At 44.0% G+C, this 14,356-nt stretch overlaps 1 protein-coding gene across 1 annotated transcript; it reads left to right on the forward strand.

The window, feature by feature from the left end:
• The first annotated feature begins 12,518 nt into the window (after positions 1–12,518).
• LOC128044914 (olfactory receptor 12-like) lies at positions 12,519–13,469 on the forward strand. Its single transcript, XM_052637329.1, has one exon. The coding sequence runs from the start codon at positions 12,519–12,521 to the stop codon at positions 13,467–13,469; it is 951 nt and encodes a 316-aa protein (XP_052493289.1).
• Positions 13,470–14,356: the final 887 nt, after the last annotated feature.

Below are 14,356 nucleotides of genomic sequence, written 5' to 3' on the forward strand. Positions count from 1 at the left end.
GGAGGCTAATTACTTTACAATATTGTATTGGTTTTGCCATACATCAACTTGAATCTGCCACGGGTGTACACATGTTCCCAATCCTGAACCCCCCTCCCACATCCCTCCCCATACCATCGCTCTGGATCACCCCAGTGCACCAGCCCCAAGCATGCTGTATCCTGCATTGAACCTGGACTGGCAATTTGTTTCTTATATGATATAATACATGTTTCAATGCCATTCTCCCAAATCATCCCACCCTCTCCCTCTCCCACAGAATCCAAAAGACTGTTCTATACATCTGTGTCTCTTTTGCTGTCTCTCATACAGGGTTATCATTACCATCTTTCTAAATTTTATATACATGTGTTAGTATACCATATTGGTGTTTTTCTTTCTGGCTTACTTCACTCTGTATAATAAGCTTCAGTTTCATCATTTATAATTACATCAGAAAATATAAAATACCTAGGAATATATCTGAACAGAGAGGTAGAAGACTTGTACTCTGAAAAATGAAAGACGGTGATGAAAGAAATGGAAAACACAAATGGAAAGATACATATCATGCAAGTCATATGAAAATGCCAATGGCATTTTCCACAGAGCCAAAGTGAATAATGATAAAATTTCCCTGGTGGCCCAGTGGCTAAGACTTCACCTTCCACTGCAGGCTGCATGGGTTGAATCTCTGGCAGGAAACTAAGATCCCACGTGCTGTGTGGTTCAGCCAAAAGAAAGCAAGGGGAGCTTAAAAGACTATTTATAGCCAACGCAATCTTGAGAAAGAAAAGCAAAAATGAAAGCATCACACTGCCTGATTTTAAACTATACTACAAAGCCACAGTAATGTAAGCATTAGTGGAAAAGAATTTTGTTGACCCAGAGCTTCTGGCAATTTCACATGTACTTCCACAGTGTATCTCCCAGGAGCATTCTCTGAATGGGGTAAAACTACTGCTCATACATACATGCAATGCAACCGCATTATGCTGATTAAAGCTGAGCCGTAACTTGTATAAGCTTTAAGGCAACTACTTTTCCAGTGCTGCTTTGTCTCTGCTTGTTCACTATTACTTTATGACTTTGATTTTCCAACTTTTCTGTTTCTCATTTTAAAAAGAATAAAAAATTTAACTAAAAAAAAGACACAGTAATGAAAAAAGTATAATACTGGTACAAAAAGAGACATATACGAATTGAACAGATTAGAGAGCCCAGAAATAAACTCATGCTTAAACAGTCTAATGCTCTATGGCAAAGGACCCAAGAATACACAATTTAGAAAAAGACAGAGGCTTCAATAAGTGATACTGAGAAAACCAAACAGGTATAGATAAAAGAGTGGATCTGGACCACATTCTTACTTTATGTAAAAAAGAAAAAATTCACAAAATGGGTTAAAGATTTAAAGGTAAGTCCTGAAACCATTCCATGAAATTAAAAGACGCTTACTCCTTGGAAGGAAAGTTATGACCAACCTAGACAGCATATTAAAAAGCAGAAACATGACTTTGTCAACAAAGGTCCATCTAGTCAAGGCTATGATTTTTCCAGTAGTCATGTATGGATGTGAGAGTTGGACTATTTTGAACTGTGGTGTTGGAGAAGACTCTTGAGAGTCCCTTGGACTGCAAGGAGATTCAACCAGTCCATCCTAAAGGAGATCAGTCCTGGGTGTTCATTGGAAGGACTGATGCTGAAGGTGAAATTCCAATACTTTGGCCTTCTAATGTGAAGAGCTGACTCATTGGAAAAGACCCTGATATTGAGAAAGATTGAAGGCAGGAGGAGAAGGGGACGACACAGGATGAGATGGTTGGATGGCATCACCGACTCAATGGACATGAGTCTGGGTAAACTCCAGGAGTTGGTGATGGACAGGGAGGCCTGGTTTGCTGCAGTTCATGGGATCTCAAAGAGTCGGACATGACTGAGGGACTGAACTGAACTGAACTGAAACCATTAATCTCCGAGAAAAAACAGGCAGTATGCTCTTTCACATCTCAGTTAGCTATATTTTTTGGATATACTTCCTCAAGCAATGGAAATGAAAGCAAAAATAAACAAATGGTGTTACAGGAAACCAAAACAAACTTTTGTACAATGAAGAAAATCATCAACAAAATGAAATAGCAAACTAATGAATGAGAAAGATATTTGCAAATGATATGTTTGATAAGGCTTTAATATCCAAAACACATGAAGAAATCTACAGCAACTATAAATAAAAAACCAAACCACCCAACTAAAATGGACAGAGGAATGGATTAGACATTTTCCAAACATACCGATGGCCAACGGGCATTTTAAAAGATGTTCAGTATCACTTGTCATCAGATATCTAAACCAAATTTCAATATTACTTCATACCTGTTCAAGCAATTATCTTCCAAAAGACAACAAATGACAATTATTGGCAAGTATGTGGAGAAAAAGGAACCCTGAGGAACTGTTGGTGGGATTGAAATTTGTTGTGACCACTGACAGAACGGTATGGAGTTTCCTCAAACAATAGAAAAGAGAACTGCTATGTGATCCAGGAATTTCACTTCTGGTATTTACCTGAAGAAAAGAATAAAGCTAATTTTTAAAAAATATACAATTTCAATGTTTTTTGCAGCATTCTTTACAGTAGTCAGGATAAGAAAATAACGTAAGTGTCCATTGATAGGTGGATGGATAAAAAATGTAATATACACATGTATATACACAGAGGCACAAACAAAATGGAATGAAACTCAACCATACAATAATGAAATTCTGCTATTTGTTACCACTTTGATGGAATTAGAGGGTATTACCCTAACTGAACAGACAGGGAAAGTAAATGCCATATGAATTCACTTACATGTGGAATTTAAAAAACAATGCAAAAAATAATAATAATAACAAAGCTGAAGAAGACTAACAGACACAGAGAACAAATTGCTAGTTGCCAGGAGAGAGGATGTTGAAGGGGATAAATATGTGAAGGAATGTAGAGGTATAAACCTTATGTTATATAATAAATAAACCATTGATATGTCATACACAGCATAACGGAAGTGGTTAGTAGCATTTTAAAACTTTGTAAGGGGTCAGATGGCTATTAGACTTATTGAGGTGATCATTTCATAATGCATGTGAATGTCAAATCACTATGCAGTACACCAGAAAATAACATCGTATTAATCATAAACTAACAGTTCAGTTCAGACTCTCAACCATGTCCAACTCTTTGCGACCCCATGGACTGCAGCATGCCAGGCCTCCCGGTCCATCACCAACTCCCTGAGTTCACCCAAACTCATATCCATTGAGTCGGTGATGCTGTACAATGATCTCATCCTCTGTCGTCCCTTTCTCCTCCTGACTTCAATCTTCCCCAGAATCAGGGTCTTTTCCAAGCAGTCTATTTTTCGCATCAGGTGGCCAAAGTATTGGAGTTTCAGGTTCAGCATCAGTCCTTCCAATGAATATTCAGGACTGATTTCCTTTAGGATGGACTGGTTGGATCTCCTTGCTGTCCAAGGGACTCTCAAGAGTCTTCTCTAACACCACAGTTCAACAGCATCAATTATTCGGTGTTCAGCTTTCTTTAGGTCTAACTCTACCATCCATACATCATTACTGGAAAAACCATAGCTATAACTAGACAGACCTTTGTTCATCTCTGCTTTTTCATATGCTGTCTAGATTGCTGTCTAGCTTTCTTCCAAGGAGCAAGTGTCTTTTAATTTCATGGCTTCAGTGATTTTGGAGCCAAAGAAAATAAAGTCTCTCACTGTTTTCATTGTTTCCCCATCTATTTGCCATGGAGTGATGGGGCCAGCAAAAAAGCAAGAGTATTCCAGAAAAAAACATCCATTTCTGCTTTATTGACTATGCCAAAGCCTTTGACTGTGTGGATCACAATAAACTGTGGAAAATTCTGAAACAGATGGGCAAACCAGACCACCTGACCTACCTCTGGAGAAACCTATATGCAGGTCAGGAAGCAACAGTTAGAACTGGATATGGAACAACAGACTGGTTCCAAATTGGGAAAGGAGTACGTCAAGGCTGTATATTGTCACCCTGCTTATTTAATTATATGCAGGTACATTATGAGAAAAGTTGGGCTGGAGGAAGCCCAAGCAGGAATCAAGATTGCTGGGAGAAATATCAATAACCTCAGATATGCAGATGACACCACCCTCATGGTGGAAAGTGAAGAGGAATTTAAAAACCTCTTGATGAAAGTGAAAGAGGAGAGTGAAAATGTTGGCTTAAAGCTCAACATTCAGAAAACTAAGATGATGGCATCTGGTCCCATCACTTCATGGGAAATAGATGGGGAAACAGTGGAAACAGTGTCAGACTTTATTTTGGGGGGCTCCAAAATCACTGCAGATGGTGATTACTGCCACGAAATTAAAAGATGCTTACTCCTTGAAAGGAAAGTTATGAGCAACCTAGATAGCATATTCAAAAGAAGAGACATTACTTTGCCAACAAAGGTCCATCTAGTCAAGCCTATGGTTTTTCCAATGGTCATGTATGGATGTGAGAGTTGGACTGTGAAGAAAGCTGAGTCCCAAATAATTGATGCTTTTGAACTGTGATGCTGGAGAAGATTCTTGAGAGTCCCTTCGACTGCAACGAGATCCAACCAGTCCACCCTAAATGAGATCAGTCCTGGGTGTTGACTGGAAGGACTGATGCTAAAGCTGAAACTCCAACACTTTCGCCACCTCATGTGAAGAGTTGACTCATTGGAAAAGACTCTGATGCTGGGAGGGATTGGGGGCAGGAAGATAAAGGAATGACAGAGGATGAGATGGCTGGATGGCATCACTGACTCGATGGACATGAGTCTGAGTGAACTCTGGGAGTTGGTGATGGACAGGGAGGCCTGGTGTGCTGTGATTCATGGGATTGCAAAGAGTTGGACACGACTGAGCGACTGAACTGAACTGAACTGATGGAACCAGATGCCATGATCTTTAGTTTCTGAGTGTTGAGCTTTAAGCCAGCTTTTTCACTCTCTTCTTTTAATTTCATCAAGAAGCTCTTTAGTTCTTCACTTTCTTCCACAAAGGTGGTGTCATCTGCATATCTGAAAGTATTGATATTTCTCCCGGCAGTCTTGATTCCAGTTTCTGCTTCATCTAGCCCAACATTTCTCATGATGTACTCTGCATATAAGTTAAATAAGCAGGGTGACTATATACAGCCTTGATGTACCCCTTTCCCGGTATGGAACCAGTCCGTTATTCCATGTCTGGTTCTAACTGTTGCTTCTTGACTTGCATACAGATTTCTCAAGAGGCAGATCAGGTGGTCTGGTATTCTCATCCCTTTAAGAATTTTCCACAGTTTATTGTGATCCACACAGTCAAAGGCTTTGGCGTAGTCAATAAAGCAGAAGTAGATGCTTTTATGGAACACTCTTGCTTTTTTGATGATCCAGCAGAAGTTGGCAATTTGATCTCTGGTCCCTCTGCCTTTTCTAAATCCAGCTTGAACGTCTACAGGTTCACAGTTCATGTACAGTTGAAGCCTGGCTTGGAGAATTTTGAGCATTACTTTGCTCGCGTGTGAGATGAGGGTAATTGTGTAGTAGTTTGAACATTCTTCAGCGTTACCTTTCTTTCAGGTTGGAATGAAAACTGACATTTTCCAGTCCTGTGGCCACTGCTGAGTTTTCCAAATTTGCTGACATATTGAGTACAGCACTTTCACAGCATCATCTTTTAGGATTTGAAATAGCTCAACTGGAATTCCATCACCTCTGTTAGCTTTGTTCCTAATGATGTTTCCTAAGGCCCACTTGACTTTGCATTCCAGGATGTCTTGCTCTAGTTGAGTGATCACACCATCATGATTATCTGGGTCATGAAGATATTTTTTTGTAAGTTCTTCTGTATATTCTTGCCACCTCTTCTTAATAGCTTCTGCTTCTGTTAGGTCCATGCCATTTCTGTCCTTTATTGAGCTCATCTTTGCATGAAATTGTCCCTTAGTATCTCCAATTTTTTTGAAGAGATCTCTAGTCTTTTCCATTCTATTGTTGCCCTCTATTTCTTTGCATTGATCACTGAGGAAGGCTTTGTTATCTCTGCTTGCTATTCTTAGGAACTCTACATTCAAGTGGGTATATCTTTCCTTTTCTCCTTTGCCTTTAGCTTCTCTTCTTTTCACAGCTATTTGTAAGGACTCCTCAGACAGCCATTTTTCCCTTTTGCATTTCTTTTTCTTGGGGATTATTTTAGTGACTGCCTCTTCTACAATGTCATGAACCTCCGTTCTTCGGGCACTCTATCAAATCTAATCTCTTAGATCTATTTGTCACTTCCACTGTAAGGGATTTGATTTAGGTGATACCCAAATGGTCTGGTGGTTTTCCCTGCTTTCTTCAATTTAAGTTTGAATTTGGCAATGAGATCATGTCCTGAGACACAGTCAGCTGTTGGTATTCCTTTTGCTCACTGTATAGAACTTCTCCATATTTGACTGCAAAGAATATAATCAATCTGATTTCAGTACTGACCATCTGGTGATGTTCATGTGTAGAGTCTTCTCTTATGTTGTTGGAAGAGGGTGTTTGCTATGACCAGTGCGTTCTTTGGCAAAATTCTACTAGCCTTTGCCCTGCTTCATTCTGTACTCCAAGGCCAAATTTGCCTGTTACTTTATGTATCTCTTGACTTCCTACTTTTGCATTCCAGTACCCTTTAATGAAAAGAACTTCTATTTTGGGTATTTGTTCTAGAAGGTCTTGTAGGTCTTCATAGGAGCTCTCAGCCTCGTCAGCATTACTGGTTGGGACATAGACTTGGATTACTGTGTTATGGAATGGTTTGCCTTGGAAACTAACAGAGATCATTCTGTCGTTTTTGAGATTGCATCCAAGTACTAAATTTCAGACTCTTTATTTGACTATGATGGCTACTCCATTTCTTCTAAGGGATTCTTGCCCAGAGTAATAGATATAATGGTCATCTGAGTTAAATTCACCCATTCCAGTCCATTTTAGTTCACTGATTCCTAAAATGTTGATGTTCACTCTTGCCATCTTCTGTTTGACCACTTTTAATTTACCTTGATTAATGGACCTAACTTTCCAGGTTCCTACACAATATTGGAGAAGGAAATGGCAACCCACTCCATTATTCTTTCTTGGAGAATTCCATGGACCGAGGAGCCTGGTGGGGTACAAACTCATGTCCATTTTTAAATCCACCTTGAACACCTGGAAGTTCTCAGTTAAGGGGAAAAAAGTGTCTTATGCGTCTTTTGACTCAGGAATCCACATCTAGATATACACATTAGAGTGGGGGGCAGGGGAAGGGAAGATCCATTACATAACATACTTTATTGAAGAAAAAAAAAAAAAAAACAAAGAAAAAGTGAGTAAATTAGTGTCTTTCTAAAGATGTGTTTGCAAGCAGTTAGGCTATGTTTTCGCGTTTAAAGCAATTTAAATAACTGAACTAGAAAATGGAAGGCTTGGGAAAGGTGATCAAGATCTATACAGAGTACACGTTGACATAAAGTTGGAGAGAGGGCATACTCCTAAGATAGGGGTGTGAAGGTATATATTGCTGACCTTGCCAGGTGGAAGCAAGCCCCAAGGACCACCACAACTAACTAACAAATCTCTAGGAAAGCATGCTTCCTTGCCTCTGCCTGGCTTCTGGAGCCTCCTTGGCCTCCTTCCCCTGCTGCTGCATCGCTCCAGCCTCTGTCCTGTCTTTCCATGCCCACCACCCTGCATCTTGTCTCTGTGTCATTTCCTCTTCTTGGAAGGACACCAGTCTTTGGATGTGGGGCCCACCTAACACAGCATGGGGCTTCCCAGGTGGCTCAGTGGTAAAGAATCTGCCTGCAATGTAGGAGATGTGGATTTGATCCCTGGGTCAGGAAGGTCCCCTGGAGGGGGAAATGGCAACCCACTCCGCTATTCTTGCCTGGGAAATCCAATGGACAGAGGAGCAGAGGGGGCTACAGTTCATTGGGTCACAAAAGAGTTGGACACGACTGAGCAACTAAACAACAATGAGCATGACCTCCTTATAAGTAATTCATTTGAAAAACACCTTAGTTCAGTGATATTCTATGAGTTTCAAGAGAATGTATATTCTGTAGTTGTGATTATAGTGTTCTATCTATGCCCAGCAGGTCTGTTTAGCTAACATTTTGAACCAATTCTAACATCGGTTCAGTTCAGTTCAGTCACTCAGTCGTGTCCGACTCTTTGCGACCCCATGAATCGCAGCACGCCAGGCCTCCCTGCCCATCACCATCTCCCGGAGTTCACCCAGACTCGCGTCCATCGAGTCAGTGATGCCATCCAGCCATCTCATCCTCGGTCGTCCCCTTTTCCTCTTGCCCCCAATCCCTCCCAGCATCAAAGTCTTTTCCAATGAGTCAACTCTTCGCATGAGGTGGCCAAAGTACTGGAGTTTCAGCTTTAGCATCATTCCTTCCAAAGAAATCCCAGGGTTGATCTCCTCAAGAATGGACTGGTTGGATCTCCTTGCAGTCCAAGGGACTCTCAAGAGTCTTCTCCAACACCACACTTCAAAAGCATCAATTCTTCGGCCCTCAGCTTTCTTCAGAGTCCAACTCTCACATCCATACATGACCACTGGAAAAACCATAGCCTTAACTAGACGGACCTTAGTTGGCAAAGTAATCTCTCTGCTTTTGAATATACTATCTAGGTGGTCATAACTTTTCTTCCAAGGAGTAAGCGTCTTTTAATTTCATGGCTGTAGTCACCATCGGCAATGATTTTGGAGCCCAAAAAAATAAAGTCTGACACTGTTCCAACTGTTTCCCCATCTATTTCCCATGGAGTGATGGGACCGGATGCCATGATCTTCATTTTCTGAATGTTGAGCTTTAAGCCAACTTTTTCGCTCTCCTCTTTCACTTTCTTCAATAGACTTTTTAGCTCCGTTTCACTTTCTGCCATAAGGGTGGTGTGATTCTTCTAAAATATGACTACAATTTTTCTGTTTCTTTTGTTACTGAATGAGATGAATATCAACCATGATGGATGTTTTTCATTTCTTCTTAACTCTGCCCGTTTCTACTATGTATATTTTTAATCATATTAGTCATATAAAATTTAAACTTTTCAGATATGCACTTGGATTGAACATTTTCATTAATAAATACCCCTTTATAAGCATTTTTTCTCCTGAAATCCTTTAGTCTAATGATTATTGAGATATAGCTGCCTTGTTCTTTTTTTAAGAATATTTATGATACTACTTTTTCTGATTATTACTTTCACACTTTCTATATTTTAATGTTACACATATATCACCTTTATACTTTGGTTTGGGATTTCTCTCCAGGATTTAAATGTTTTGTTTTAACAGACACATTTACTCAATCTGCACGGTAGGAAGGGTCATAATGTGATTTACAGAGGGCTGTGTCATTTCCACAGGCACAGAGTCCTGCACATCACCCTTCATCACACCGACATACCAGGATGAAGCAGAGGAAGAAGGTAGGCTGTGGGCCAGGAAGACAAACCTGCAGTCCTGGGGTGGCCTTTCCAATGGGTCACTCTAAGTTCACTTGCTCCCCATTGGATGAACCCCAGTACTCCTGGAGGGAGATCGGGCTTCCTGACTCCTCTGTTTGGGCTGAGATGTATCACAGGAAGTTTGGCCACAGGACTGCATCTTCCTGGAACCCGGGGAGTTGGGAGCCCCAGTGCAATCAGAGGCCAAATAACAGCTAATTGGCCATTTGAGGCCAAGAGTCCCAGCTGCACCACATGGAGAGCATCTTCCCAGTAGAGTGACCTAAAGACATAGATGCCATGAATACTAGCCAGCTCAGGGGACAGGACAAAGAGGAACAGGTGAGTTGAGTCCACCCCACTTCCTGCTTGTACCAAGATTAAAGACCCAAACATTTCCTGCATCAACTTGGAGTACCTAGCCTGCCTCTCACTGTGACCCCAGGTGCCTTCCTCGGAAACCTTCCAATCACCCTTCATTGCACAGAAAGCTAGGCCTGAACAGGGTGGAGAGTCCTCTGTACCAACTCATTATCATCAGCACAGACCTGGGTCAGGAGCCCTGTCAACCCTGGGAGCAAAAGTCCTTGGTGAGTCATGCCCCTTCTGACATCACAGGAGCAGTTCAGTCATCACTTAGCAGGGTGTGGATCAGCATCACTGAGAGATGAGTCCTGGGAGCCTGAAGCCTGATCAACACTCTCCCCTCACCCACCCACCTACTACTATGAGCCGGGGTCAGTTATGGAACAGGTCTGAAATTTAAAGAGAGCAGAAATAATAAGGGGTCTCATATAAATGCGGGCTTTAATCTAATGCCTGAGATTCTATATTTCTGACACTCTCCAGGTGATGCTGGTGCTGTAGGAGTAACAAGTTTACCTGAAGGACTCAAGCGCAGTTAATACAAATGGAGGCTTACAGACATCAGTAGACTTTTTGCTTTATCTGGGAAGGTACATCTCAGGCTCAGCTCACAAGTAGGTCTACTGAAGCAGCAACCATAGGCCCACTGAGTCATTTCAATAAGCCAAGGCAATGTGTGAGTTTGTTTTCTCAGAAACCAAGCTTGGTTTCTGAGGTAGACATGTCAATCTCTACTCATGGGCTTCCTCAGACATCCTAGAGGTCACTATGTGATGATCAAAAGCCCCTGAGGTGGACAAACTGTTCTGGAAACAGAACAGAAACCCCAGGGGACATAGAAGCAAGACAGCCAGCCTGGGGTGGTGGGGAGAAGATGGTCACTGTGGTCACAGTGAATCTGTTGTGTGCATGGCCAGGGAGGGAACAGAATGGACAGCAAAAGCTTGGCCATGAAGAATGCGACTGTTTGCACAGGACAGAGGTGGGAGGCAAGGCTGGGTGGCCATGGAGTGTAAGGCAGACCACCAACTCTGCCCTTAGCACCAACTTCAAACACATATTTTATTGAACCCTGCCTGAGCATCCAGGTCAGACCGTCCCCTCTGCCATCACGTGAGACCTGGAGTCAAGTCTGCCAGAAGAGGAAAACTGGGCAAGCTACACGGTCATCTACCTTCTGTTTTGTTGGAAAGAATGAACTCTCTCAGACCACCTTCTAAGAAAACTTAGGGTTGAGGGAACTTCAGGGTCATCAACCCTCTATAGGCACCACTGACCACCCATCCTCTGCCCACACCCCCAGCCCCAGGCCAGCACTGTGGTGCTGCAGATATGACCTCTGGAAAACACAAAAGAGCTCTAAAATCGACGTCCACCCTCTTACTAATCCTTTCTGTCTTCCTAGGGGGCACTGTGGCTCAGATCCACCTTGCTTCACCACTCCTTCTCATTTAGGACGGATCTGCCCCCAACCATTCCTCTGACCATCACAGAGCTGGTTCCCATGTCCCACGTGAGTGTAGTGCTCAGCTCTGCTCAGGACAGAGCAGGGAGTGCGAGGCTGTGACAGGGACAGGAAGAGGCGCCTTACGGAAGATGCAAAGGGTGCAGATGTGACAGTGTTGAAAGTGAAAATATCAGTCGCTGAGTCGTGTCCGACTCTTTGTGACCCCAGAGACTGTAGCCCGCCAGGCTCCTCTGTCCATGGAATTCTCCAGGCAAGAATGCTGGAGTGGGGAGCCATTCCCTTCTCCAGGGGATCTTCCCAACCCAGGGATCGAACCTGATATCCTTGAAGACTAGCCTGGAGATAGAACTGTCATTGAGTAATATCCTGATGGCACAAAGTGTTTAACACTTTCTGGAATTAAAGAATGAGTTAAAAAAAAGAAAGTGTAGTCACTCAGTCATGTCTGACTCTTCACTACCCCATGGACTATAGCCTACCAGGCTCCTCCATCCATAGGATTTTCCAGGCAAGAGTACTGGAGTCGGTTGCCATTTCCTTCAGGGGCAAAAATGCAGGATAAGATACCAGAGAAGGTTCAGAAAAGGCACAGCTCAGGATCAAACCCATGGGAAGGGAGAACATGTCCTTTAAAGCAAGGACAAGGAGATGGAAGCCATTCTTGCAGAGGAGACTCTCAACTTGACATGAGCCCTGGAACCATCTCAGAGCAAACACTCAGACTCTCCCACAGAGTGAGTGTTTCGAGCTTACTTTGTTGTTGTTTAGTGGCTTGGTTGTGTCCGACTCTTTGTGACCCCATGACTGTAAATCTCCAAGCTCCTCTGTCCATGAGTTTTCCCAGCCAAGAATACTGGTGTGGGTTGCCATTTCTTCTCCAGGGGATCTTCCCAACCCAGGGATTCAACCCGAGTCTCCTGCATTGCAGGCAGAGTCTTTACCTCTCAGCCACCAAGGAAGCCCTCCGAGCACACTTAGATATTAGTAAATCAGAGGAAATGTTTGCCATTTCAGGTCAGTCTGAGTTCATCAGGAAATGAACAGGGCAGCTGGTGGTCTGTTGGTCAGTGGGCTGTAAGGCCTTGAAGGGTTTCTGTTTTCCAAGAAATCGTTCCCTTTTGACTGTGACCTGCTCCCTCTCACTGCATCTCACCTGCTCTCTGCTGTCTGCTGCTTGTTGCTCAGCTGAGAGCCATGTCACTCCAAGGCGATGGAAACCTCTCAGCGATGTCTTTGCAGGAGTTTGTGCTGGATGGATTTGCGGGTGGTCCGCAGACCCAGGCCCTGCTCTTTGCTCTATTCCTGGCCCTGTATGTGGTGGCCATCCTGGGGAACCTTACCATGATGGTGGTCATCACCCTGGATGTCCGTCTGCACTCCCCAATGTACTTCTTCCTCAAGAACCTCTCCTTTGTGGACCTGTGTTACTCATCTGTCATCACCCCCAAGGCCCTGGTCAACTTCCTGTCCTCCTCCAAGGTCATCACCTTTGAGGGATGTATCATTCAATTTTTCTTTTTCTCCCTACTGGGCACCACAGAGGCATTTCTCCTGGCCGTGATGGCCTATGACCGCTTCGTGGCCATCTGCAGCCCCCTGCACTACCCCATCTCCATGCGCCCCTCGGTCTGTGCCTGCCTGGTGCTGGGCTCCTACTGTGGAGGCTGCCTCAACTCCATCCTGCAGACCAGCTTCACATTCAGCCTCCCTTTCTGCAGCTCCAACCACATCGACCACTTCTTCTGTGATGTCCCGCCTCTGCTCAAGCTTGCCTGTGCTGACACTACCATCAATGTTCTGGTCATGTTTGGCCTTTGTGGCTTCTTCATCGTGGGCACCACCCTTGTGGTCCTCATCTCCTATGGCTACATCACAGTGACCATCCTGAGGATGCGCTCAGGAAGAGGGAGACACAAGCTCTTCTCCACCTGCGGCTCCCACATGACAGCTGTGTCCCTCTTTTATGGGACCCTTTTTGTCATGTATGCCCAGCCGGGAGCTGTGGCGTCCATGGAGCAGGGCAAGGTGGTCTCCGTCTTCTACACCCTGGTCATCCCGATGCTCAACCCCCTCATCTACAGCCTGAGAAACAAGGACGTGAAGGATGCCCTGTGGAGACTGGTCCAGAGACACACAGCCATGTGATGGAGGGTGGCCAGAGAGACAGTGTCCTGAGAACAAGACAAGATGGCTTCATGGACGGGACTGGGTTTGGTTTGAGAAATTCATCCCCTATTTATCTAATTCACCCTTTCATCCAGTGTTACATTCTACTCTTTATGAAGCACATGATGCTCCACAAACTGCAAGTGTGAGAAATAAAGATAGATAAGGCGTCTTCATTCCCACTAGAGAACTAATGACCCATGTTACCTAAGACCTTAATTTTGAAATCTGCATAACACGGTGGGCAGAGTGATTAGCAGAGAGTGTTTGAAGCAGCATGCATGTCCCAAGTTCAACTTCCTCTGGTGAAGGTATAAAATGACACAAACTCTGATGCCTCTCTTTCCCCTTCATTTCTAATCTAGGTAAATATGTGCTCAGCAGTCTCCTTGGACCACCTAGAAGAGGGGCCCTAGGACACTCGGCCTTGCCCGTTCTTGGTGATGGCCTGGGTCACCAGAGCCAGTCAAGAGTTAGGAAGACCAGGCTTCCCCTCAACCCTGCATGTGGCTGCTCTCCCTCCTCTGCCTCTGTTCACGGACGCTGCCACCCAACAAGGCAGCAGGGAGCACCTTCAGAGGCTCCTAGTGCTCCCTGTCCTGGGTTCTCCCCTCAGACAGAGGCTGGGAGCCCTAGGGAGTCAGCGTGGATACCCAAACTCCAGCTGACACTTTCTGCCACCCAGCCTTTCCCGTTTGTGATCCTTCGTCAGCACAGACATCTCTGAATAAGGACAAAGGTCCTGGTAGCTGCAGCAGGGAGCAGGGGAGGAAAGGGAAAGTACACTTTCTTGTAGAGAGCATAGCTCCTTGCTCTCTGTCTCCCACACTCCCTGGGAGCCTGGTCCCTTAACCTTGAGCCACATG

The sequence above is a fragment of the Budorcas taxicolor genome, chromosome 3, assembly GCF_023091745.1.
Source record: "Budorcas taxicolor isolate Tak-1 chromosome 3, Takin1.1, whole genome shotgun sequence".
Classification (NCBI taxonomy): Eukaryota; Metazoa; Chordata; class Mammalia; order Artiodactyla; family Bovidae; genus Budorcas; species Budorcas taxicolor.

Coding starts and splice junctions, on each gene's coding strand:
- LOC128044914 (XM_052637329.1), top strand. CDS start 12,519: ATGTCACTCCAAGGCGATGGAAACCTCTCAGCGATGTCTTTGCAGGAG.